The 12179-nt window shown below is 39.8% G+C and overlaps 1 protein-coding gene across 1 annotated transcript; it reads right to left on the bottom strand.

The window, feature by feature from the left end:
• Positions 1-10015: 10015 nt before the first annotated feature.
• Prr32 (proline rich 32) lies at positions 10016-11672 on the bottom strand. Its single transcript, XM_055612127.1, has 2 exons — positions 11653-11672; positions 10016-10841 (listed from the first exon to the last, which is right to left on the bottom strand). The coding sequence occupies exons 1-2, from the start codon at positions 11670-11672 to the stop codon at positions 10016-10018; spliced, it is 846 nt and encodes a 281-aa protein (XP_055468102.1).
• Positions 11673-12179: the final 507 nt, after the last annotated feature.

Here is a 12179-nt window from a genome sequence, read left to right as displayed (position 1 = left end):
CCAGACTCCACCACTCAATTGGATTTTCAGGGGTGGTCCCTTGCCTCATTCCTTTTTAGTGATGCCAATCTGTCCAGTTCCCTTACTAGGAAGGGACATTTTAGACAAAGTGGGAGCCTCTATGTCCTTCATTCCACCAACTGTCGCCTGACCCCAATCTCACCAGCATCCTTTCTCCTCTTTCTCCTAGCTACCCTACCTACCATTTGTGATACATCTCTTCCTTTATCAGTTTCAAGTGGATCCCCAAGCCTGGGATATCCAAAACCCCTCTGTAGCTAGACACCATTCCCCTGTGGTTGTTCAGCTACAGGATCCCAATCCCTGGGGATAGGAAATTTAGAGAAGGTAATTAAACACTCCTCTAAGGGGATGCCTCTCTGATCACACCCCCCCCCCAATAATACAAATCTGTCATTTTGTCTCCTTCTTCAGACTATGACCTCGGTCTACAAGGTCCTCAATGAGACCCAACTGGACTGTTTTAAAGCTTGCTGGCTGTATGTCTTACCTGGGACCAACTCAGAACTACCACTGACAGATTCTCCAGTGATTCTGTCAAGTAACCTTACTTCACCGTTCACTACTACCCTGACTCTGATGTTGTCATAACCCCCTACATTTTTCATATCACCGTCTTTGGTGTGGCAAGCTGTTTCAAGGCATTGGGGGCACACTCTGTAGGAATGCTAAGTTTCTTAGACTGTAATAAAACTTATAATCTTTGATACCAAATCTCAACTCCAATGCCCTACTGCTAATAATACCTTGATTCTTTGTGGTACTCATGTCTACCACTGTCTGCCTGCTGGCTGGTAAGGAGTTTGCACTCTGGTGTTCCTCTTCCCTGAGCTGAGGGTGATAAATGAAAAGGAGCCCTTAACCATCCCAGTCTTGGACTCAATAGCTGCCCAGCAGGATAAGAAGGCAATTCAAATCTTACCTCACTTGGCTGCTGCAGAAATAATAGCAGCTGTCTGGACTGGGACAGCAGGAGTCACTTCACTAACTTTGTATTATCAACTTTCTTCTCAGTTCACCCAGGATCTCCAGTGGGTGTCTCATACAACACTAACTCTCCAAGGACAGATCAAGTCACTGGCTGCAGTAGTACTTCAAACCTGATAAGGATTAGATGTCCTCACACCTAAGAAGGTGGCCTTTGCATCTTCCTCCAGGAGGAATGCTGTTTTTATGTCAACCAGTTGGGTATAGTAAAAGAGAAAATCCAACAACTCCAGACAAATCTACAAAAGCAAAGGGAACAGCCCAAGACCTCTAGCTCCTGGGCCTTCAAGAATGCCATATGGAAATGGATTCTGCCTTTCCTCACACCACTTCTTCCCATCTTTCTGCTTTTGCTCTTTTCACCTTGCTTTATTAACTTCTATATATTCCTCCAAACAATACATGCAAAAATTCTCTAACCAAACCATTAATCAATTACTCTTACAGGATTATCAAACTCTACCCACAGAACCAGATGACAATGACCTTATAATCAACCCTGTTGGTGGGGACCAGCTATAACCTAAGGATGACAACACCCCTAATCAGTAGGAAGTTGCTTGAAGAGTAAATGTTACCCTATGGCTTCCCCACCACAGCCCCCTTCCTAGCTCCTCACTTTTTAATAAAACAAAAAGGGAGGCATATCGGGATCCATAAGCAGGCATCTCTACAGCCAAAGGACTTGACAAACCAAATATCAAGCATCTGTGAGGCCACCTCCTGACCTCCCGCAGACCACCTGAAACCACCTTCCCATGATCTGGGTCACCTTATACGAGAACTCACAACACCTCTTCTAGCTCTCTCTCTCTTTCTCCTACCCTGCCAAGAGATGTTCTCTGTGATCCCTTACCCCTTCCCTTAATAAAACCTCCCACGTGGAGCTATTCTCATGGAATGATTTGTGAACCTGCCTTGTAACTTTGCTGCAAAATCCTAACAATAGAGAACATTACAATATTTGGTAGAATTATTACAGACCAAAATATTTGAATTTTTAATTAAAACTTATGATCAGGGATCCAAGATGGCAGCCCCAACCATGCAGGGTATCTGAACAGCAGCTCAGCAGTGAGAGCAAGGTGACCAGCAGGCTGTACTATAGATCCCGAAACCCTGATATCTGTGTTTTTTAGGTGAGAGGAGAATCCATGGGGATACTTGAAGGTCCATCTTTAGGGCACATGGCTAATACAGGGAAAAAGTCCCAGGCTCCCACTCAGCACTGACTCAGCTCTAGGCTCTCTGCCCAGTCCTACTATCTGCCAATACCTTTCTGATACAGGGAGCAGATCTTTGGGCTCTGACCCTGCAGCCCTAGGCCACTCACCCAAACTCACCATCTGTGCATATATTTCAAGAAACCACAGAGGTTCCACACCCTGGGGGGTAGGGAAGGGCTCCTACCTGAAGCTTTAGACCACCCACCTGAAACCACCAGGCAACTGGCTCAGCTCTGACCCAACAGACAAAGGCCACCCATCTGAAACCCACCATCAGTGGATAGTTTCCTGGGACCTGTAGCTTGCACGCTGGGATTCTACCCCACAGTCTTAGGTTACCCACCTGCCCAAACACACCATCTGTGGATACCTTCCCTGACAGGCATTAGGTTCTGATACTAATAGCTTAGGGCACCCACTGCCCAAGCCCACTTTCTGTGGAAATCTTCCTGAAACCAGGACCATGAAGCTCTGACTTTGGGCAGGCACATTCACTACTTGTGGAGTAAATACCTTCCTGTACTGTGAGTGAGTCTCAAAACCTGGGTGCCCACTTTCACAACACTATGGACACTTTTTGGGTACTAAAGGCTCCTGTTTCTAAAGTCAAGAGACAACAATCAACAAACTGTGGACATCTTCCTGGTCACAATGGCAAGTGACACTCACTCTCACAGCCCAGGGGAGGGGATATATTCTTGCACTATGTGGGAGACCTGGGTCCATTCTGCCTGCTTCCCTCCTGCAAGATTCACCCCGGTCAGAATCAGCCAGCCCAGCACAGACAGTGAACACAGGGGAACTGAGCTAGACTTGGGTCCCAGGTTCAATTCCCCACCATCTAAGGGAAGCCTGTGGAACACTGGAGCAGCTCTAGACAAAGAGATCTATCCTACAGTGCTTCAGCAGTCTGGCTCACATAGACCAAAATCAGCGAGCACAGGATAGACAGAGAACCAAGTGGAGCTGTGATAAGCACCTGACCAAAGTTCAACTTTCCTTCTCCCCAAGGAGGTCTGTGGGGCACTGAAGCAGCTCTAGGCTCAGAGAACTGTCTTCCTACTCCCCAGCTTCCTAGCCCACCTGGGTCAGAAACAATGCAGCCAGTAGAGGCAGTGAATCCAGTGGAGTTGAGCCAGGCCTGTTACCCAAATCCCATCTTTAACCATCTTAAGGAAGCCTAGGGAACAATGGAACAGCTCAAGACCCAGAGGTATTTCCACCTGTGCACCAGGTACCTGGGTCACAAATTGAGCAAAAGAGACAGTAAATCCAGGGGAGACTACTCAAGAATCCAGAGACAAGTAGATCCAGTCTGCAGTACAGACTTTAAGAATAATAAGTCAAGGCTACAGATAACCAGAGGGCAAGAGGCTGGCCCAAGTATACAGACAACAAATACCAGGATATCATGTTTTCACTAAATCTCCAAAAATCAACAGATATTCTACTGCAGCTGAAAAACAGGAAAATAATCTTAAATCTATAATTATGGAGTCATTAGAGGCACATAAAGAGGAAATGAGAAAAAAAAAAAAAAACGAATAGAGGCCATCATGGAAATACAGGAATCCACATTCAAACAGAAAAAGGAAATGGTGCAAGATATGAAAACAGAATTAGAATCAATAAAGAAAACAAAAACAGAGAAAACCTGGAGTGGGAGAACTTAGAAAAGAGATCAGGAACCACAAAGGTAAGCATCACCAACAAAATAAAAGTGATATAAGAGAGAATCTAAGGTGCAGAAGATAAACTGCAGAAATTGATATATCTCAAGCAAAAAGTAAAAAAGTAAAAGTCCCAAACACAAAACATCCCCCCCCCCAAAAAAAAAAAAAAAAAAAAAAAAAAAAAAAAAAAAAACAAGGACACCATGGAAAAATGAAACCTCAGAACAATGGGAATAGATAGAAAAGAAGATTACAGGCTCAAAGGCCTAGCAAATATTTTAGAAAAGTTCATAGAAGAAAATTTACCCAACCTTAAGACGAGATGCCCATAAACATACAAGACACATACAAAACACCAAATAGAATAGACAAGAAAAAAACCTCCTCCTGCCACATAATAATCACAACACTAAATATACAAAACAAAGAAAAAATATTAAAAGTGGCAAGGGAAAAACCAAGTAACATATACTGGCAAACCTATCAGTATTATACCAGACTTCTCAACAGAGACTATGAAAGTCATAAGAGCCTGAACAGATATCACGCAAAAGCTTAGAGATCACAGAAGTCAACCCAGACTACTATATCCAGCAAAACTTTCAATCAACATAGACGACAAAAACAAAATATTCTATGACATAACTAAATTTAAACAATATATATGGAGCAATCCAGCCCTGCAGAAGATACTAGAATGAAATTTCAAACCCAATGAGATCAACTACACACAAGAAAACACAGGATAAAGACACCATCACATCAAAAAAAGCAAAAGACAAAAACACACATAAACAAAATCACTACCAACTCCATGATAAAAGGAGCTAACAATTTTGCTCACTAATATCTATTAACATCAATGGTCTCAATTCTCCAATAAAAAGACACATACTAACAGATTGGTTGTAGAAATAGGATCCAACATTGTACTTCAGTCAAGAAACATACCTAGGCAAAAAGACAGACACTACCTTGGAGTAAGGGCCTGGAAAAAAGGTTTTCCCAGAAAACAGACACAAGAAGCAAGCTGGAGCAGCCATCCTAATATCTAATTAAATAGACTTTCAACCAAAATTAATCAAAAGAGATGGAGAGAGACACTTCATTCGCATCAAAGGAAAAATCCACCAAGAGAACATCACGATCCTAAACATCTACGCGCCAAAGACAAGGACTCCTGTATCTTTCAAAGAAACATTATTAAAGCCAAAATCACAGACTGATCCCATGACCTAAATAAGTGGGAGACCTCAACACCTCATTCTTTCCAAGGGACAGATCAGTGAGAAAGATGCTAAACAGAAAAATAATGACACTTACACAGGTCTTAAATCATATAGACCTAATAAATGTCTACAGAACTTTCACCCAAACACCTCAGCACATAATGGAACCTTCTCCAAAACTGACCACAAAGTTGGGCTCAAAGGAAGCCTCAACAGATACAAGAAGATTGAAATAACCCTTTGTATCATATCAGACTACTATGTTCTAAAACTAGACCTCAACAATAACAGAACTAACAAAAAGCCTCCACACACATGGAAACTGAACAACACCCTACTCAATGACACCTGAGTCAGGGAGGAAATAAACAAAGAAATTAAAGACTTCTTAGAATTCAATGAAAATGAAGGCACAGCATACCCAAACTCATGGGACATAATGAAAGCAGTGCTAAAAGGAAAGTTCATAGCACTAAGTACCTTCACAAAGAAATTCGAGACATCTCATACAAGCAACTTAATGGCACACCTAAAAGCACTAGAAAAAACGGAAGCAGACAAACCAAAGAAGAGTAGATGGCTGGAAGTAATCAAACTCAGGTCTGAAATCAATGCATTAGAAACAAAGAGAACAATTCAAATAATCAACAAAAACCAAGGGCTGGTTCTTTGAGAAATTCAACAAAATAGACAAACCGCTAGCCAAACTAACTAAAAGAAACAGGGACACTCTCCAAATCAGCAATATCAGAAAAGAAAAGGGGGGGGGCATTACAACAGACACTTCAGAAATCCAAAGAACCATTGTGTCCTACTTCAAAAGACTATATGCAACAAAATGGGAAAATCTAAATGAAATGGACAGTTTTCTTGATAGGTTCCATTTACCAAAGCTGAAACAAGATCAGGTAAATAAATAGTTGTATATCCCCTAAGGAAATAGAAGCTTTCACCAAAGGCTCCCATCAAAAATAAATAAATAAATAAAAGTTTGGGACCAGCTGTTTTTAGTACAGAATTCTACCAGACTTTTAGAGAGGAGCTAATTCCAATACTCTTCAAACTGTTCCACAAAATAAAAACAGAAGGAACATTACCAAATTCATTCTATGAAGCCACAGTAAAGTTGATACATGAAAGGCACCAAAACCCTACAAAGAAAGAGAACTTCAGAACAATTTTGCTTATGAACATTGATGCAAAAATACTCATTAAAATACCCACAAACAGAATCCAGAAACACATGAAAGATATCAGCCACCAAGACAAAGAAGGATGGATCCCAGGCATGCAGGGGTGGTTCCACATACAAAAATCCATCAATGTAATCCACCATATAAACAAACTGAAAACACACACACACACACACGATCATCTCCATAGATGCCAAAAAAAAGCATTTGACAAAATTCAACACCGTTTCAAATTTAAAGTTTTGGAGAGATCAAGGATACAAGGCACATACCTAAACATACTAAAGGCAATATACAGCAAGCCTATAGACAACATCAAACTCAGTGGGGAGAAATTTAAGTCAATTCCACTGAAATAAGGGACAAGGCAATGCTGCCCACTCTGTCCTTATCACTTTAACATAGTTATTGAAGTCCTATCTAAAGCAATAATATAACTAAAGGAGATCAAAGGGATATAAATAGGAAAGAATGAATTTAAAGCATTAGTATTCACAGGTGGTATGATAGTATACATGAGGGACGCCAAAAATTCTACGAGAGAACTCCTTCAGCTGATAAACACCTTAAGCAAAGTGGCTGGATACAAAATTACCTCAAAAAAAAAAATCTGAAGCCCTCCTGTACATGAAAGACAAAAGATCTAAGGAAGAAATTAGAGAAACAACACCCTTCAAAATAGCCACTAATAATGTAAAGTTCATTGGTATACCCCTAAACAAGTAGGTGAAAGATCTGTATAAAAAAAAAAAAAAAAAAAACAACTTCAAGTCTTTGAAGAACAAAATAGAAAAAGGTAGCAGAAAATGCAAAAATATTCCATGTTCATGGATCAGTAGGATTAATATAGTCAAAATGGCTATCCTACAAAAAACAACCTACAGATTCAATGCAAGTTCCATCAAATTAACAACACAATTTTTTACAGACCTTGAAAGAACAAGTCTCAATATCAAAAAGAAAAACAAAAAACCCAGAATTGCTGAAAAAAATCCTGTACAATAAAATATCTTCTAGAGGTATCTAAATTCCAGATCTCAAGTTGTACTATAGAGCAACAGTAATAAAAAATCCATGGTCCTGGCATAGAAACAGAATTGTGCACCAGTGGAATCAGATTGAAGTCACAGAAATAAACCTCACACCAATTGAAATGTAATATTTGTCAAAGAAAACAAAATCACACAATGGAAAAAAGACAGGATCTTTAAAAAATGGTGCAGGTCTAAGTGTATGTCGATATGTAGAAAAATGCAAATAAATCCTATTTACCACCCTACACAAAGTTAAATCCCAGGTGGATCAAAGACCTCAAAATAAACATTAATTCTGTTAGAAAAAAAAAATGTGGGGAAGAGCTTTGAACTCATTGGCACAGGAGACAACTTCCTGAACAGAACACCAACAGCACAGGTTCTAAGATGAACAATTAATAAATGGGAACTCAAAAAACTGAAAAGTTTCTGTAGAGCAAACGACACTGTTATAAGAACAAAATGACAGCATACACACTGGGAAAAGGTCTTCACCAACCCTCTACCTGACAGTGCTAATATCCAGAATATATAAAGAACTGCAGAAGTTAAACACCAACAAACCAAGCAATCCAATTATAAAATGGGGTACAGAGCTAAACAGAGAATTCTCAATAGACTAATATTGAATAGCAGAGAAACATTTAAAGAAATATTCAACATCCTTAGTCATCCTGGTAATGTAAATCAAAACAACCCTGATATTTCATCTCACACCCATTAAAATGGCTAAGTTAAAAAACTCAAGGGATGATGCATTCTGGAGAGGATGTGGAGAAAGGGAAACCCTCTTCCATTGCTCATGGGAATGTAACTTTGTACAAAAACTTTGGAAATCAATCTGGCACTTCCTCAGTAAATTCGGAATAGTAGTACCTCACAACCCAGCTTTTCCACTTCTAGGCTTATACCCAAAAGATGCCCCACAATTCAGTGAGAACATTTGCTCAACCATGTTCGTAGCAGCTTTATTCATAATATTCACAATCTGGAAACAATCTAGATGTCCCTGAACGGAGGAATGGATACAGAAATTGTGATACTTTTACAGAATGGACTACTACTCAGCAATTAAAAACAAGGAAACCATGAAATATGTAGGCAAATGGTGGGGACTAGAAAAGATCATCCTGAGTGAGGTAACTCAGAAACAGAAAGACACACATGGTATATGCTCACTTATTAGGTGATATTAGCCATATAATATAGTTTAAACATACTAAAATCTATATCCCTAAAGAGGCTAGACAACAAGGAGGACCCCAGAGAAAATGTGTAATAATCATTCAGAATGGCAAACAGGATGGACATCCAAAGTAGGAGAAAACAAGGAACAGGACAAGAGCCTTCCAAAGAGGCCCTCTTAAAGACTTCCCACAAGGGTATCGAAGGAGATACTGAGACGAAGTTTGGGCAGAGTGCTGGAATCCTCATGGTAGAAGAGGGAGACAAAAAGACCTGGAGGGGACAGGAACCCCACAAGGAGAACAAAAGAACGAAAATACTTGGAACCAGGTTTCCCTGCAGGGACCAACACTCCATCTAAGGACCATGCACAGAGAGGACCTAGACGCCCTGTTCAAAGACAGCCCGTTAGCTGCCCAGTTTCCACTTGGGTTTCCTAGGGTACAGGGTCTGTCTCTGACATGAACTCAGTGGCTGGTTCTTTGATTATCTCCCCCTGGTGGGTGCAGTACTGCCAGGCCACAGAGGAAGATGATGCAGACAGCCTTGATGATACCTAATTAATTAGTGTCAGTTAGAAGAGGTGGAGGTCCTCTTCTATCAGGGGACTAGGGAAAGGGTGTAGGGAGATAAGAGAGAGGGTGGGAGTGTCTGGGAGGTGACAAGGGAAGTGGGCATACAAAATGAATAAATTAAATAAATAATTATATAAATAATTAAGTTTTAAAGAAAAACTTATGATCACGCAATAGTACTTTATGAAAAAACTTGTGCTAGCTCTCCACAGTTTTCTGTACAAAATTTTGTCTATCAGGCAATGATTTTCGCAAAAGTGAAAAAAAAATTGAATGAGGAATCCTTATTCAAGCAGAATCTCTGAATTAGGAATTCCTCATCCCCAATTTCCTGATCATTTAGCCTGATTCATCTTTTATCTATATATAAAATATTTTCTCTGTCCCGACAGAGATGGATTTGAATTGGATATTATCAATACATTTTCCCACATGACTCATTCTGTTGTTTGTGCACATTTCATGATTTTGTAGATTCTTGTCTGCCTCTGTAAAACTTACCATAAATCAACCATCCTCGCTTTAGGCATGTAGAAATTCCAGAGTCTAAACCTGGCCTAACAAGGTCCCAGTTGCTCCTTTCCACAGTCACATTACAGCACCAGTCAGTGGCAAACAGTGATAATGATTCAAGTGAGCTATATAGGATCATTGGTACATACGTACACTAATTACTTGAAATAGAGAAAACAAAGGCCAAGGTTTTAGTTAAAAACTAAAAAACAGAACATTTAAAAGTTTGGAATATTTATTAGATTTCTAAACACATAAGGCACATTAGTGCTAAGCAAAATGTAAGAGAGCAAGAAATTTTATGTATGAAGAAAAAAAATGAGTAACTTTCAGCTCTTTCTCCAACCCTTTTCTTTTCCCTTTTCTCTGCACAAGCTCTCTAATTTAAGTATGGATGAGGAGGATACATTGCTCGGGTGTTGTAATGTAAAAAATAAGGCAACAGGGGAGGAGCAAATCTCAAGGGAAAAGCAAAAGCTGTAGGCATCATGGGAAATGGATTGAACGCTGGAGCTTGAGGAGGCAGGATGCAATGAGCAGCAGAGCAAGGTAAGTCTAGAATACTGCTTGACAAAAAAAGAGGTCTCTGCTGCCAGTTAGCCATAGGGTGCCTTTGGCTTCCCAGTGAGGAATAAACTGGAACCAGGTTGCCCTTGTATGCCATTCTAGCATTTCCTGGAGTCCTCTCCATCATTATCCCTGATCTAAGTGTGGGTATATATGGAGGGCGTCCTGACTGGAAGCCCCTTGGTGAAAAGAACCCTTGGGCTCTAGGAACAGGTTTTGAGTTACTGCCACTTCTCTCAAGAACCCCACTACCAACTCTTGGGCCTCTGATTATCAGTGCCTCACTGCTTTCACAAAATTCCCGAGACTTATTAATAGAATCATTTGCCTTCTGGCTCTGGCCTTCAAGGCCCTCTGAGATGTTTACTTCTGTTGTTGCTAAGGACTCTGCCTTAATAGCAGGTGTTAGAGTAAAAGGGTGTGTCAGAGCTCTTGGATTTTCAGGAATGCTGGCTCCTGATCTTGGCACCATGAAGGGAGGTTTCAAGAAGACAGGCGGGCAGGCCCAGGTCTCTGCATCATCCTCATCATCATTTAGCATGGAATTCAGACACCAGAGCTGCACATTGTGGCATATCCCCCTGCTTGTATTTTTGTCCACAGGTACCATTATGAATGAATGGCTATGCCTTCCAAGCCTTGCAAAAAACAGAAACAGAATTTTAATTAAAGTGGAAATACATTACCCAGCAAATATTTCAAGCACTTGATTGAATACCTAGAATATAGGAAATAAAGGAGTACCAACATTTTTCCTCATATAGTCAAGTAAACACTTTCTTAGCCTACTGATATCCTCCCACTCATACACACACAGAAGACACTTTAGTACATGATCTCTCATAATGGCTGTCCTATGTACCTGTTCAATTCCTTATCAGTCAATGGTAGTAAAAATATGCCTAAATGGCCTGGTTGACTTCATAGTTGAAAGAAAACAGCTCTTTCAAATCTTTGTAAGATCTATAACCCCCTCAGCCCAGAAGACAGATTCTGGCAGGAATGTTATGAGAAATCTCTAGGGTTTTGGGAGCAAGCAAACCACATTGCTTTCTTTCACAGAAGAAAAAAAAAAGTTTAGTCATTATCTTTAAATATTCTGATTTTTTTCTTCATGATACATCATATATTCAAAGTCAATTGTATTAAAAACTTTTTTTTCTTTTCTTTTATCGTATATCAAAATCTGAGAGTAATAATTTCCTCATGATTTTGCCCTAATGTTTAGGGCTTTGTAACTTTCATTTCAAACTAACATTTAAAATCATTAATGTTTTATATGCTTAAAATCAATACACTTATATACAATTCCATTCTTTAACTTTTGCTTGTGAGCACCACCAATACCACTTTCAATTCTTTTGTCCCTGCCCTAGTAACATAGTAATAACATTCAAATGCTCTTTTGCTTCCAAATTTAAACTAAGTTATACTCAGTTTTATACTTACCCATTTTCAATACAAGCCATGTAGAAATAGGATGAAGCTCAATTTCATGAGGTGGTAGATCAAATCAGCTGAACACCCACACCAGTTGACTAGTCTGGAGAAGTGATTCTTCCTTCTGTCTCAGATTTGTCAACTGGAATGAAGGCAGGAACCAACTGCTTTGTTCTACACTCATAGTTCTATTAGTGAAATCAACAGTTGCTAGGCAAAGGAGAGAGGAAGGCAAACAACAAGGGAGAGGAGGGAAGGATATATCTGTATATATCTTTGTAGCTAAATGTGGAGCTACTTTTGGCACAGTAACAGTTGGACATGAAAGACATTTCCTAAATCAACTGTGTGGCAGACCAGCTGGAAAGACAAACCATTACAAACAGGGTTTAAAAGTCATGGAGGCATGATCTGTTTTCTCTCTTTTAAAATTCTTATTTGTGTTTCTATTTTTGTTCTTGTTTGATGAGACATTATCTTTTGTCCAAAATTATTTCTGGACATTATTTATAAAAAGAGAATTGTCAAGTATCCTT

This window comes from Psammomys obesus, unplaced genomic scaffold (assembly GCF_907164565.1).
Source record: "Psammomys obesus unplaced genomic scaffold, mPsaObe1.curated_primary_1811, whole genome shotgun sequence".
Lineage (NCBI taxonomy): Eukaryota > Metazoa > Chordata > Mammalia > Rodentia > Muridae > Psammomys > Psammomys obesus.
This window is presented reverse-complemented; position numbering and strand designations above follow the sequence as displayed.